Raw genomic sequence first — 16,337 nt, forward strand, 5'->3', positions numbered from 1 at the left:
GTCTCTGACCTAGAGGTTGAATGACAGAAAGTGCAAACTGGTAAAAAACCTTGTACGTCTTGGTGGTTCTCCTTAAAATGATCAAATCTGTAGTATCTGTCTAGGGAGCAATAGAACATCTGTGGAGCAAAATTTCTTGGGATATTTTTTCATACAAGCGGTCTTCTGGCCCTGTGATTGTCAAAGGAGGTTTCTTGCCATGTTAAATTGTGCAGTCTTAGTAAGCTGCAAATCTTGTCTTTGCTCTGTGTAACAACTTAGCTGAGACCCTCCTATTCAGAGTCTCTTCGATGCTTGTTTTGAAGAAATGTGTTTCTTTGCTTCTGTCACTTACAGTGTTACAGCGTTTTGGTCATCCCCAGAGTGTTTAGAAGCTTTTCACCAGCAAAAGGCAAAAGTTCATCTTTAGCTTATGTACTTGTTTTTGGTTTACGGTCATCTTAAAGACAGTCCTGTAAACTTTGTCTTTATTTGATGTTGGAAATAAAAATTTTTGAACATAGATTGACGGTGTTTCTTTCCACAATGTAACTAGGAATGACCAAAATGGTACTGAGTATCAGCTTTAAATATGAACTGAAGTGATAGCAGTTAATCTGAAGTATATTTACCGTTGGTTCAGATTCTTCTGTCTTTTTAGGACCTTGGTGACAATGTGCTTCTAACTAGGTAATTTTTTGTGCATACTTTTGAAATTTCTTAGGATTGTTTTTAACTTTCAAGCCTGACTGTTTGTTTTCCAGTATCCCTTAATAACTTGTTGTTCTGATGTTTTATTTCCTAAGTGTGTTAAAAATGTAAAAAAGTATTCTTTCATGGTGAGAAAAGATTGCGAGACTGCCCCATTGTTTTGCTTCTCCTTCTTCTAGGCTTCAAACAAACTGATTTTTTTTTTTCAGGCCATTATAACATCTGCAGTATGTAAGGTATTAGAGCATTAGGATATTAGTTCATGAATGCATTGATGTTCCTCTGGGTAGTTAATACTTAATGTATTTTATCCGTCACTGGGGAGGAATGTGCTGTACAGCTTGCTTATTCTGCGAGTAGTCTGACTCACGAGCTCGAGGTACTTCAAAAGGATTTCAGCACTCCATCCCATTCCTCAGTCTTGCAGTTGCTTTTCTAATTATAGAAACAGCAAAACAGGCAGTGGAGTTGCTTCTTGGCTGCTACAGTTCATTACCAGTATAGTCATGAAAGCTGACATCAGTCGCAGTCTTCACATTTCACAGTCCATATTTGCCTGTGTGGCTATGAACACTGCGTCTCTTGTACCGCTCCTTGGAAGCAGTAACCACCGTATACAACTGGGGTTCCAGTTTGGATGATCAGAACTATGAGCTGTGGAACTTTGGTGCCTTTGCAGTTCAAGCAGTGTTGTGGGAGTGACATAAAATAGCTGTTGGAGACCTCCGGAAAAATATGGAGGGTACGTCTAGTGAAAGATATGTTCTTGTAAGACTTAAGATATATTGGAACTATTCCTTAAATATCTGTAGTGAGCATAGCTTGTGCATCCTGACAGAATTAATGTTAACTTTAAAAGTTTTCTTATCATATAAACTGCTTGCCTAGCGTAATTGGAAAGAGGTGAAGCTCTTGAAATGATATTGCCTGTATTGAAGTCAGTGGAAGTTTGTTTCACTGAAGGTGAGCTAAGGTTTCACGTTTATTGATTCTCCGTCACATATGGGTAAAAGGAGCCCTTTCTTCAGCCACAAGCATCATCTCTTGTGCCAGTGAATTATAGAACTCAAGCAAACTGTACCCATGAGGTCTTGAACATGCACTCCAGGAAAATTAAGTCAGTCTTCAAAAGTAGTCATCGCTAGGGCCTATTTCCAAAACGAACTGCTGTGCTTTAGGAAAAATGTGTTTCTTGGGTTGGTTAGAAAGATGAAAGAGCCAGGGCATCTCCTGTAATTGTCTCCTGTTTTTAACAGCTCTTACTGTCAGTTAATTGAAGTAAGAGTGTGGGTTGACTTAGGGCATGAATACTGTGACTGCTGAAGTCCTCTTCTCCACAAAGCAGATCTGTCTGTAAACGGCAGAAAGAGAGGGTGGAAGCTAACAAGAATGGAATTAAAAGCAAAAGGAGATGTGTGGTGTTTCCTACAATGAAGTGTAGAGGTGTGCAAAATGGTTTGTCACAGAAAAATGAAGATGGTGACTGGGACATCTTAAACCCAGTCTTGGTTTATTAACATGTACTGTAGGAACAGTCTCCCTTTATTTGCAGGCTTGTCTTCCCCAGCTGCTGCTTCTTCTCTGACTTCTCTATGATAAACATTTTCCTTGATGGAAATAAAAGTAAAAAATTTGTCAATGCAGGTCAGTTTATTATCATCATAAAAGTCTGAATCAAGTTAGCTGTAAAAGATGCTTTTTTTGGTATCAAAATCTTGTTTGAAACTGTATTTTTTGCAACCTTAAGATGTGTATATTGTAATAGCATTGAAATTCACAATACTTGTGTTAGTAAGGGTACATTCTTTAATAGGAAAAGAAAGATAACACTAAGTGAAGCTGTGTTTAATGAGATATGATGTTGTATGCAGGTTCTTTCCCTCCTTTTCTAGAGTGTACTTTTATTGATCATCTGTATGTCTTGTGTGTACTTAGAGACAATATATGAAGGTTCTTTGGCAGTATGAATTTTGGAAGGAATGGGTGGGATAAGAGGAGCTATTTTTGTCTTTCCAGTAGTATGTGTCTGATTTTATACAGGTGTTTTTAAATACCTTCTAACCCTAAAATACATCCTTAATAAATGCAAAAAACTAACTGTATGCTGCTTTTCTTAGTCCATTGTTTGTTCCCCCCCCCCCCCGTAGGCAACTGATTCGCAGAGACAAATGCCTTTAACCTTTTTGTTCAGGGGGAAAAAACCACCTTTAGCATGTCTTTATCCTTTTTTTTTTTTTTTTTTTTTTAACATGTTCTAGGCATGCTAAGTCATATTTAACCTCTGGCATCGCTTCTGGGATTTCTTAATGCCAGCTATCAAAGAATCCCATCTATAAAGAAGAGATAAATGAGTTTAGCAACTGTACATAGCTACACTAGCTGAAACATGCTTTGACGAGCCCTTTGTGAATAGCAGTAAAGTGGGGTTGCAACTTGCCAGACACAAATGCTTGAGGAGGAACGTTTAAAACATAGAAACCTGGTTGTCATGAGTTACAGTCACTATTGAATACCTAATAATAACGTTCCTTCTTTTAGAAAGCAGGGTGGCTTTTGAGGAAGCAAAGGAGGCTGTCCATTAATAATACCGTTTATTTGTTACTGAAGGTTTCCAAGTGATTGACAAAAAGTGGTACTGCTCAGTTCTACGTGTTGCCAGCCTGCAGCTTCTTGGAACAGGTTTTCTTGAAGTCCTGCCTCGTGGATGCAAGTGATTACAAGTGATCAGAAGAAAAATAAACTAAGGGGTGGGAAGTTCTGGAGTAAAAGTTCTTACCTTCTTCAATTTCTAGAGAAAGTTGTGAATATTGTGCGTAGACTCAAATCTAAATGGCAAATAAAGTGGATATCCAAATCAATTATACATTTACATATGTCACAATTTGCAGGTGATTTATCTAGCTATTTTATGGGTTTGGGGTTTTTAATAATGATGATCGGAACACTTAAAGAATTTCCCTGACCTTGCCATAGAGCATCACTTTTTCATGTTTTTTATTTATGGGACTAATATGATAGCTTTTAGATTGGGATGCTGCTAGTATGAGAATTGCCTCTGGTTCCTTCACTGCCCATTTCCTAATGGCTGTTGAAATTTCTGGCAGGGGGCTTTTTTTTTTTTTTTTTCCCAATTCAGTGGAGAAATAAGAAGTTAAAAGTCAATACATTTTGAAATAATAACCCCAGGTATTCATTAGAACTTAAGTTGTTAAGATGCTTGTAAAATTTATGCTGATTCTTATGCACACGCTGTAGTGAAACTATTCACTCACAAGGAAGAGACAGTCAAAAATTTCAGAACATTTTTGAAGTTTTAAAATGCAGTATGCAAAATGAAGTAGTTCATATTAATTGCTTGGCAATTGCACAGAATACTAGACTGCCATTCTTGCCAGGTATATTCAAAAGTATAAAATAAATCTACTGAATTGTTAGTTAGCCAAGGAGTCATTTGCTCAGCCTAATGATATACTGCAATTAAAGTGCTTGAATATTTATTCATAGCATCGCTTACATGCACACAGTTATGTTAAGGACATGATTACAAAGCAGCCAAGTGTTCAGAGAACTCTCAATAGCTACATTTAGATGTGTAATAGTTCAGTAAAAACATGGAAAAAAAACTCTTTTATTGCTTTTATTTTCCTCTTTAAGCTCTGCAAGGATTAGCTCATAAAAAGCTCAGTTTGCAGCTTGTTATATGAAATACTTTCTTAATGTTTTAGAGACTTGTGTACATCTTAGACTTCTTGTTGTAAAAGAAGGATAAATCTTTGTCTTGCGGTGCATGCAATTGCAAGTGAACTTGTCTTCATGCTTTCCTGGAGAAGATTTTTGCTTGCAACACTAAGTCATAAATGAAGTATCTCTGACAGCTAAGCCACTTCTGTCTGAATCTTGTGGATAAAAGATGTCATTGCTAATCAGGATTACCAGGTTTTCTTGGTGCTGAGTTTACCATGATTTCAAATTACCATGTTGAACTGATATCCTGCTCTTTTCTTCCTTTATGTTATTTCACTACGTTAACCTGCATTTGCAGAAATCTAACTATTGCAAGGCTATAGACACAGAACCAGTATCCTTATAAAATGTGCCCTGGCAATAGTAGGAAGCTGTGGAGGAATGTTTGCTGGTTTTCAGGCCCCTGAGTGACAAATATTTGTCTTTGAACTGTTTTTTGTCTTGTTATGGTGGAGCAAAGCCTGTTCCTGGTTCTGCTGCCATGCAGCTGAGGTTTTGATTTGAATGTTTCCAACTGCAGTGGAGGAATGTAATAGCACAAGTATTTATTTCTTAAAGCAAAAGGTGCTCCTTTTGAAAATTTCAGTGTGGTGAGAAAATCGAAGACAAGCATTTATTCCCCCCGCTGAGCTTAAAGGGACACTGTGAACTTAAACTTCTAGATATTTGAGGCTTTTTTTCTTCTTTTAAAAGCTGTGGTAATGGCAGTGGTTTTTCTGCACACTTTTGTGGTTCGCTGTTCTGTTTCCGATCCAGAAATGCTCTGTGAAGGACTTGCACAAACTTGATTCTTTTCTCCTTGATAATCAGGTCAATCAATTGACCATAAAGCGTTATTAAGCACAAGAGACAGCCTGATTGCCTGAGGAGAAATGACAGAGGGAAAAGAAACCAGAGGATGTCCAGCTGAATCACTGTGATTTAATAACTTACTACCTGTCAGCTGAGCTGCAGAAGTTGAGCTATTAGCCTGGCCAGTTGACAGATAAAATGAATTGAGTAAATCAATTAAAGAATTAAATGAAACTTTTTTTTTTACCTTGCATTTGGAGTGGGATATCAGAGCCCACCTTTTAGTACTTCTCAGCTGAAACTTGTTAGTGCATCGTAAGCTAGTTGTGTGCTTAATTTACCCTCTATTGTATTTAACAAAAGTAGGTAAAATACTCTAGGAGGTAACAGCAGAAGCTTTTTTCCTGTTTTTCTTTGACTGGGGCCTATCTGAAAGTTTCAAAGTCAGACATTGGTCTTCACCTAGTGTGCTAAAAATGTGCTTTTTTTCCTAGAAAATTAAGCTTCATAAGTTCTCCTCTTTAGTTGTTTTCAGTTGTGTGCTACTTCTCATGGCTTACCTTTTTTCAGTCATGAACTTTATTTTAATCCTTCAGAAAGTTAGATCTGTGAAACATTTTTGAAGATTAAAAAGTTTCTTTTTAAACTGCTCTACAGTGGAAATGATTAGTAGTAGAAATTGATATGTTCCAGTGAAGTATCTGTAGTAAAGTAATCAATTTTTTTTCCGAGTGATCTATCAATAAAGTAATTTTATTTGGAATTAATTAGCTATTTGTGAGAAACCTTATTTTGCAGATGCTTAATGTATTTAGTACTTAGTTTTTATTACTTTTGGAAAGCCACAGTTCAGTAAGACTATTGTATATTGGCTGCCTAAAAAAGACACTGAAGTAATAATTTCAAAATCGGTACACGGTTGATTAATTTCCCTTTAAAACAATTATCGTTTCATCTTAGTTTCTTGCTTTGTGGGGTACTGCCATAGGTAGATACGTGAAATTCTTGATAAGGAGGGCGCACGGTCAGCTATGACTGCCACGTCCAGGCATTTTCTAACTTCATGGAGTTAGAGAGGACATCGGAGGGAATTTGCGTGTAATTGCGGAGGAGGGATAAAGGGGATCTTCCAAGTTTGTGTTGAGAAAAATAAGAAAGGATCTGTGCTTAGCTTGCCCGGGGAAAAAAAAAGGAGGTTGAACATTATGGAATGAATGGTCCTCCCCACCTTCGTATCTCTAGTCTGATTCTATCTACTTGTGACCAAATGCAGCATTTTATTTTTTTTACTTTGTGTTCAAGTCTCAATTCAGTACTAATTTGGGAGCTGTTAGAAAGTAATAGAAGTGGCAATTTTCAAAGGTGGGATGGTAATTGGATTTCTCCAAGGACAGGGAAGCTATGCGTGGATTATTGCTTCTTGTCTTCAGTGTGTAGCCTATTGCTTTTGCATCAGTTGAATCACTGCTTAAAAGACAGATAGTAGTAAAGTAATTAATTGTCCTGTGATGAGAGTTGTTCACTGCCTGGAGACCTGTTAATAACAGTACTAAAGATTCAGTAGAGGAGGTGAAATATTTCCTTTGATGTCAGAAATGAAAAGAAGAGCCAGTAAGAACCACTTAAGGTACTGAATGAACACAGAAAAATAATCATATCCTGCATGCAAGGGCAATGCATCTTACTTTTCCTTTTGAACTTCATAGAGCTGCCCTGCCTGCCCATTCTTTCCCTTTACCCTGCATTGCAGTAACCATCCCTTTCATTGAAGAGGGCCAGACTCGACTCGCTTGTCTCTTTGCCCCAATAACAGCATTAGAAATATTCTGGGCTTTAATTTACGACAGACTTTTTCTAGTTTTCCATCCTGTGTTCCTTGGGAGGCAGTCTTCTCTTTCTCTATTTCGTTACTTTGTGATGATAGAACTAGTGATTTTAACTACTTTTCCTTACCTCAGCATATTTTTGCTAGTCAATATAAATGTTGGATGATCAACAGCTGTAGCTTCCTCCTGACATCATTCTTGCCACTGGAGTATCTTATCTCTGGCCTACAAAATAGTGACTAATAGTTTCTGTCATCTGAGCAGCATTTTCTGAACCCACTTTCTTGCCTATAGCTAACTTGTTTAGATTTGAATTACTGAGTTTGTTTAATGTAGCATTTTAAACCCAATGATCCAACTATGGATTTTTTTTGTTGTGCTTTTACCGGGGTGGTTTAATAATAGTAAGTGTAGAAATGAAACAAACTTGCTAAGTTTAAAAAAAAAAAAACAACAAAACATTTTTGACATCGTGATTTTTTTTTTTTTTTTTTTTTTTTTTAAATCTAATGAGGTGAGACAGTTGAATTTGAAAGCTGGGTCAAAAGCTTACGTAATTTTGAGACCCTAAATATAGAATGCTGTAATGACACGAAATGATCAATCTCTGTGCATATGTTCTGGTAGAGTATTTTTTGTTTTATTCTTATTCTGTGCATGCAATTTAAAACTAAGCTGTATACCCTCTGCTTGGAAAAATGGTCTTGCTAATATTCCTATCTTATGCTATGTGCCAATTTAGATTGACATGTAGCATGTAGGTTTCTTTATTTTAATTGTCTGGGTGTGGGGTCTTTGGGGTTTTTGTTTTGTTGACAGTAAAATTTCCATGTGGTCGTTGTAAAATTTACCTTTTTATTTATTTCTTTTTTTAATAGTAGTGGAATGGGGTGATGATGTTAAAGCAGTATCAGAAGATGAAGCCATGGTGCTGGTGAACCATCAAGCAACGGGTGACGTCTGCACTCTGATGATGTGCCTTCAGGATAAAGGCACGGTAGGCTACAACCGGGGAGTGGGATAGCTACTGGGTATGTGATCTGTTACCTTGGGTGTGCTCGCATCTGCGTGCGGTACTGATGACTGACTGTTGTGTGTTAATCCACCAAATAACCTCCATGCCCAGAATAGGAGGCTTTTTGTTTAGATTTGGTTTAATGTGACAGCCAGTAGCTTGGAGCAGGTTTTAGATCATAAACGTTGCCTCTGGAGAAGGTCAAATATAAGCTGAGTAAGTGTGCATCCAGTCTAGGTTAACATAGAGGGAAGCAGATCTCTTTGCAGGTAATCATGTATTTGACTTTTTCCTCTCACCTCATGCCCTCGTGCAACTCAGGCCAGCTTTGCTCAAAGCAACACAGGTCTAGCTTCTTGGTTATAACTTTATTCCAGCATGGAATTTTTCTCAAAGTTAGAAGCAAGTTGTGTATGGGATTTTAGTAGGAGTTCAGAAAGTGAAAGTGACTTCGCTATGAGGGCATTTCCAAGCTAAGCTAGCTAGCTAAGGTCAAAATTGCTTGAGCTCTTATTTCACAAACTCTTGAGTATGTCGGTGAGAAGTGCAACTAATGTCAATTGTTTCACGCATTGCTGTTCAGAAGATTCACGTCTAGGGAGTGTAGTGCTGGAAACTAGAGAATGGGATCTAAACAGGAAATTAAATTTATGTGCAAATCAGGAGGAAGGGGGTACGTATGATTACGCTACAAAGGGTGGGAGTCATACCTGGCAAGCTGAAAAAATGCATTAGCTGTGTCTGTCTTAGTGTTGTCTTCTTTCTTGTGACCATATGGTGAAGAAACAAGGAAAACAACTGCTTTTTGTTGCATCTGCACAACTTGTAACTCGTGCTGTTTTTCTTAGCGTACATTAATATAGATTGTGTATACTCTGTATCTCTACCAGTGGTTTCACATTTTTTTAGAAATTTTCCCATATCTTACTTATGACAGCAGAGCTGATTCAAACAAACAAACAAAAAAAAAACCAAACTCAAACAAACCAAACTCAAAAAAGAAAGTATGAAAATGCCACTTGAGATTGAGCAGAGACTAATTTCTTTCTTTCTCCTGTAGCTTAGAGAAGACTGTGTTTTAAAGGTACTTTTAATTGCTTTAATTTCTTTTGGAATGGAGGAAGTTAGGTATATATGGTATTCTGTACTGTACCTCAATGAGTAGAATGACAGCGTAAACACTCTTTAATTCCCTTCATCAAAACTATGCATAGGACAATCTTGTGATAAAGGTATGACTGTGAGGGTATAGTCCTGTGGATATGTATTGCAGATAATCTTGAGTATTGATGTCCCAGGTGTTTTAGGTATCATAGAGCTTCATTGACTCATGTATGTATACTAGTGTATATATAAATCTAAGCCATATTTATCCTGTTTTGACTCCATAGCAAGAAAGTTTCAGTCAAGACAGAGTAAGTTTCTGTGAATGTAGGAGATATTAAAAATGGAAGAAGGCATTGAGAAGGCAAATAGTCTTCACCATGGAAACTATTAGGTTTGCAGGTTTTCAGAAAAGCCTTAAAGTTGCTATTTTTTTCCCTTAAATAATTGCAGTCATTGCTCTTGGAATACATGTGTCCAGAGCCTAGTATGGCTTTAATCTTTTTAGCTAATAAAGAAACCAAATAAGTACGAGCATCAACACATGCTTAAAATACAGCATGAGTAGTACAAGTGGCTAAAAATAATGAGAATGATCAGGGTGGTGTATCCTTGATAGAACTTGCTGAATCAGTTTTTTTTAAAATAGCATGCTTCCTATTTCTGAACAGAAGAGAATTGTCTTTACTTTGAGTGACTATGAAACCACTGGAGGAAAAAACAAACCAACCTATCTGTCCAAAATAAATCATTATACAATAGGCAACTATTTAAATTAGGCAGGTTTCTTCAAATACAGTTTAAACTTAACATGGAGTCCGTCACAACCTTGATATTCATCTGTTAGTAGCAAGATAGTAACTTCCAATAATTGTTTTTATTTTGTTTACGACAGTTAAGCTGCACTAATTCCTAAACACTTTACCACACAGACAACACTTTTTAGCTCTCAAAGTATTTTGTGAAGGTGAAAGGCTCGCTTCCCTTTCACGCAGAAGGGTGTACAGAGAAGTAAAACAGCTTACCAAAGGCGGCCTCTCAGTGGTGATGGGGCAGTGGCAGAACTCAGAAGACCTTCCTCCTGCGGCAGTCCAAAATTTCTTTTGCTTGCTTTTGCCAACCAATACAGACTGAAACGAGATGTAATCTGCAAGCACTTACTGTCTAATGCTGCTTTTTAAAAAATGTTAATTTAAGGCGTCAGAAGTGTTCGATTAAAGTTCTGTGTTTTTCTGTGTAGTGAGGTAGAATCCTGAAACGTTCTTGCAACTTGACAATGTTTCCTAAGGGCCATGTCAGGAACTGTGATAGTATTTTTTTCTAGTATTTTATAAATTCTTATATACAAATGATCGTGTAGCCTATCTATTTTAAGCAAATTTAATCTCACTAAGCAGTAAGCTAAAATACATGTGTTAAGATGTTTCTTGTCTTTCAGATTCACTTATGTGAATAAGGAAAACATGATCTCTTATTAGGGAAGTGGAACTCGGCTAAAAGTTATAATTTTAATGGAAGGACTGGACTGGTATTGTTTGACTAATACATGTTACCATAAGACAAGCCACACAGAGCAAGGTTTCAGCTGAATCAGAAGTGACCTAATTACACTTTTGATACAGTTCAAGAAATTGTTCCAATTTGTGAAAGTAAGTGTTAAAACAAACTTAGTAAGTTAGTTGATGTCTCATAAACATTAAAACTTATGTGTTTAACAAAGAGAATTAGGTTAAAATGCTGCTATTACTGCCTTCTGACTGGATTAGGACTGACAAGTGTGGCTATTTTTTCTGATTTAGAGCAGAAAGCAGTGCCAGGAAGGGTGCAGTGGAGAGAAAATAGTAGAGCCTGCAGCTGTTTGAGTGCAGGTTTCAAGACACACATTCCCAGGTTTCATTGTTAAGTTAGAGCTGCTTGAAAGATGAAAGTCAGTCTATTCAGGTTGCTTTGTTATGAAATCTATGTAGAGTGAAATGAAAGTGGGCCTGTGAATAGGAGGCACCTAGATTTTTTTTATAAAATTGGTAAAAGCGTTTTCTACATTCTGAACTTATTTAGGCAGGAAGGATGAAGCAAAAAGGACCTGAAATGGCATAAAAAAATTCTTTCAATTCATAAAAACTATGAATCTGTGCTCAAAACACTTCTGAATGTCTTTGCTTAAACCTCCTTGAAATGCAAGTGATAAGAGACTCGTGATAAGCATTGTTTCGTTCCTGCGGATACTAAATGGAAGAACCCCCAGCAATATCTTGCAGCGTCCTCTGTTCTGCCTTGGTAGCAGAACAGAATGAATATCCATTCATCTAGTTTGCCTTTTGATTGCAAACAAGGTAATTGTGTCCTATTCTTTGAACTCCTCCTTTTTGATTTTACGTGTTAGTGTGTGTGTAGATATTAATTAATTCATACATAAAAATATTTCCTCTCTGTACTTTGTACCACTGCCTAGGCTTATAGGCAGATTTGTAATCACTGAGCTCTGGAGTTTGCCTCTGTAGCCCACTTGCAGCAAACTGCCTGTAGGTTTTGCCTTAGGTGTAACTTCTATGTCACGCTGATCTTTGGCACAGTCACATCACTCCTTCTCAAAAAGACCAAGGGCTAGGTAGAAGTCCTGTGTCACCTAAAACATGGCGAGATGGACTTCAGACTCTGAAGAGCAATGACCAACTTTCAGGACAAACCTACCGTCATCTAAATGAAAAGACAATTAAAAATAGTATGGGAGGAGAGAAGCACTAGCATTGCTGGGCAAGAGTTCCTCCTCCTGTAGAACATCTAGGGACCAATGCTGACTCCTCAAAAGACACAAACCTTTTCTTTTCAGGGAAGCAGATTATTGAGCTTGCTTATCTCCTCCAGTAAAATAGATTGTGTTGGTTCAACTTCTGTTAGATATAGTAGAACAATAATTGTCAAAATGCCAAAGTAGTAGATGAACACTGACAGTCATATGGGTAACTGCTGCAGGCTAAAGCATCATCAGTGGAATTTTGTTGGTGTTTTTATCAAAGGATGTGTTTCTCTACACCAGCCTGTCGTCTTTGGGCTGGTGCATGGGCATGAACTTATGATATTGGAGTGCCTTAAAGAACAAAAATGCCTCTCAGTGATGCTTTTTTTTTTAACTCTTGTCCTTAGGGCACGCCTTTTCTTTCCTTTTTTTTCCCCCTTCCTAAGGCTTTCTAGTTTACTGAAATAGAAAGAATGTGAGTCTCTGCAGAGAAGAATTTTTGCTTTAAGATCCTCTCTTTTTTTTTTTTTTTTTTAATACAGGCCAGGAGATAGCTGTATGAGAAACCATTTCACCAATATTAGTCTCAAGTGGGGAGTTATATCTAGGAACTAATTTTTCTTTTATCACTCAAAAATACATAGTGTGTCTTTGTTTCCTTGGATGTGTAGCATCTAGTAAGAAATACCACTGGCGGACAGAAAAGGATACTAGCATGTTACAGAGAAGAAATGGATGCTTGTTTCCAAAGCAAAACCTTTCATATCTTTGAGAGCTGTCTGTTTCTCTCAGACATGGTTTCCTTTTCCACTTCCAGTGATGCTAGAGGATCCAGAAATTGGTGCTCTTGCATTATCCAAGATCTTCAAATAGCAAGTTTGCTAGTATTAAAAAACCGCAGAAGTTGAGGTGTTCTTAATGTGCTCTTAGGCAAGGATAGCTAGCTTCTAAATGCGACATTCAGATTTCGCTGGGAGATCAGCTCTATGTCTAAGGCAATAAAGTATCTTAAGCGTTCCTTGGCAGATATGTTCTTGCAAGTCTGTAAAAACTTCACTTTGCTGAGCATCCGGCCGCAGTTCTTTAAGGATAAGTAAAAGAAACAGTGTATGTGGCAGTTATCTTTCTCCAAATATATAACCTGGGATTCATTTATAGCTTCTGTGGTCAAAAGGGAGAATAGGTTATCAGAGCACTCCAAGAGATAATTAGATTTCTTTGGAAGAAAGACTTACTGATACATGCAATTCTAGATACAAATTGCAAATTATCGAGCTGCTTTTACAAAACAGAATTCCTGCATGAAATATGATCTGCTTCTTTCTACAAATTCCACACAGACACGTCAAGATGGGAAAACAGGTGAAAGCCACCATCTTTCACTGTATCAAACTATTTTGTTAGAAGTATTGTTGTAGGCATGGATGTCGATTCTGAGTATTTCAGTTACTGTGCAAGCCTCTGGTGTTTGGAGAGAAGCGTAGAGTACACTTTAGCAGTAGATGTAATTAATACATGAACACTACATTGTATTTTCTAGAGGAAATCTTTATTTCTTAGACTGCTTTCTTTGTGTCTTTGCCTCAAATTACATATCTTGGACAACTGAAAGATGACAAGCAGAAGGTGCCGGTTTAAGATTCAAAAAATGATCTTCTGACTACCAGAGAAACGTCATGGTTCTCCATATGCTTTTTTGATAGTGATAAATGGAAGAGCACTGTGTTACGTGACCTTAAGTTTCACTGAATTTGAATCAGTCTTGGCATGGCCGTCTTCCAACATAGGGAGGCCTTCTGACATAGGGAAGAGTAAAGGCAGCTAGCCTTGTGTATGATTGAGAGCATGTAAGAGACGCTGGATTTTCCAGTTTCGGAGAGCCAATTCCTACCCTTCTCAAAATCTACATGTAGGAGCTATAGAAGGGAAAGACCTTGTGAGAGAAGCAGCATTTCCCGTCTGTTATTTACCTCTTCTGGACTAATTCTTCTATTTTAAATCTCAAAGGACTGAACGGGTATAGTATCTGCCTTCACTGTCCTGTAAGAAATGATGGTCAAAGTGAATCTAATAGCTCAACCTCTATTTTTGCCTTCTTACCATGCTTCTTAGCCGGGACAAGGAGCATGACTTAATGACGTTCTCGGGGATGCATGTAGCTGCTGTACCATGAGAGAAATCGGTAATGGCATGTGGGTCGTACATAGGTCTCAGTGAATGCTGCTGTTCAAAGATAGAGTGAGCATTTATGGAGCATGTGCACATCAGAAGCACAAGAACAACATGATCTCATCCCCAAAATCGCCAAGTACAAAAAAAATAAGGAAACATGGGTTTGTGGTAGACATAAAACAGTTGGAGATTTCAAATACGGATCTGTATTGTTCTGTGTACTTTAACAAACACTGAAAATGGTTTTAGTTTCCAACTGGCTTAAAATTGTGGTGGTATGTCAATAAGAAGCATTACACTACCTGTGTGAAAAGACGGAGTAGAAGTTATTCTAGCATATGGCTAATAGTGTAGAACTGTATATTATATTACAAAAAGGCAGCTATTTAATCCTGCTCTTGAGGGAGAAGTATGGCAGCTGTGCTGCTTTATACTTTGGGACATAGGGGACTTTATTCCATATATTTGCTAGTTTTATTGCTATTGCGAGGGTGACAAGACTGTGACCAGTATATACATAATTCTCTGCACTTGATATTTATTAAACTTTTTTTTTTTTTTAACTTTTCAGGTTGTCCGTCAGATGATGTGGCTGATGGATCATATTTTTAAGTATACAAACTTTGGCATTGTGTCTCTAATCCATGGAGACTTCTTTATAAGACAGGTAAATGGAAATATGTAATAGTGCTTTGACTTATCCTTATATTTGGAATGTTGCATTGTTATGGGACTCACTTGTTACCTCCTGGATGGTTTGCAGGATGAAATAACTATGCTGTAATGTGTGTATTTGGGTAGAGCTTTGTTCTGAAACTGCTTTTTTTCCAAGCTTATTTTACTGTTTGCCTAGACCTGAATGTTGATGGAACCCAATTATGATGGGAGCCTTTTATGAGAGAGGTGTACAAGCAAAGTACACGGGCAGTCCTTTTTGTCTCTCCGCTTCTGGCTGCCCATTGTTGGCGCCTCTCCTTTCCTTAGTGACCTTGAAGCTGTGAAGTGAGTCTGGTTAGGTTACTGTTCTGACTGTCAAAGTTTTAGATAAGGAAAGGCAAGGACCATACCTTTTGATGCTGACATGGTAGTAGACCAGTTTAAGGTGGTGATGGGTCTGCATAAATAGTAATTAATTGATTCTTGAAGGTTAATTATTATTTGAGCGTTGGGAAAGAATGTGTATTGAGCCCAGCATCTCAAATGTTAAGGAGTGAAAACCTCAGATTATTTCTTACAATTTTGGGTGGGTTTTTTTTGTTGTTGTTACTCGGTAGCTGTTGATCAAACTGCACTCTAAGAGTAGAAACTTAGAAGTACAACAATAAGCCTGAACCTGCTGCCAGTTATGTGAACTACAACATCCAGCATACACATTTCTTTCCTCTCTTGATTTTTATTTGTCTGGACTTAAAATATATAGGCAGCCAGAGAGAATTAATGAATTTTCACTTTACAGAGAAGGAGAAGCTAATTTACTCAGAATGAAATAAAGAAATACTTAATCACAGCTATACACAGCTAAAGTGAGATTTCTCACTAAGAGGAGAGGCATGGTTAGAAAACCTCAGGCAAAATTAGGTAATAAAATAAAGGTCTCTAGAGATATACAACTGTGTACTGTGAGAGTACAGAAAGGAATAGGGTTTGACACTTCATAAAATACAAATCTATTTCGGTAGTTAAAATTCACAAGATACACATTTTTCAGGTACACATGGCTGTCAGCTTGTTAATTGTAATTTCTGAATGTGGTGTTGCAATTCCAGTTACAAAACCAAACCATTACTGAGCTGCAAAAACTAACGCTTTTCCTCATTTTTGTAAAGTGGCTGAGATATGCAACATCACAAATAAAATGATGTCATCATGAGTCTAAATATAAACCAATTGAAAATAAAATGTTTCTTGGCTGTTAATTAGCTTTTGGGTGTAGCAAAAACACTTAAGGTGAGTGAGTAATGATCCTTTGCCTAACTATAGAAAGGCCCTGGTAATATTTGGATAAGCAAATACTTCATATTTTTTTTCCCTGTAAAATAATGCAATTTGATCGTGGTACAATACATCCTGTTTGTTAAAAACGTAGCCTCATTTTCATGAGCAGCACCAGTGGCAGTTTTAGGAATGCTTCTGAGGTCTACTGGAAGTTGACTCGTGTTTTCTCCCATTGAAAAGTTTTCTGGAAACTGAGACTGTCAGTAACTTGCCATATTGGTGGTGCAAAGTACATGGCATCCTAAAGAATTTGCCAGCAGTC

At 37.4% G+C, this 16,337-nt stretch overlaps 1 protein-coding gene across 1 annotated transcript in view; it reads left to right on the forward strand.

The window, feature by feature from the left end:
- Nucleotides 1-16,337, forward strand: part of LPGAT1 (lysophosphatidylglycerol acyltransferase 1) — a 67,166-nt gene that overhangs the window by 19,910 nt on the left and 30,919 nt on the right. The window contains exons 3-4 of the mRNA XM_082307508.1: nucleotides 7,931-8,049; nucleotides 14,652-14,747. Of these exons, the coding sequence (XP_082163634.1) occupies nucleotides 7,931-8,049; nucleotides 14,652-14,747 (215 nt within the window). The remainder of the gene's footprint in view (nucleotides 1-7,930; nucleotides 8,050-14,651; nucleotides 14,748-16,337) is intronic.

The sequence above is a fragment of the Platalea leucorodia genome (assembly GCF_965183815.1).
Source record: "Platalea leucorodia genome assembly, chromosome: 3".
Lineage (NCBI taxonomy): Eukaryota > Metazoa > Chordata > Aves > Pelecaniformes > Threskiornithidae > Platalea > Platalea leucorodia.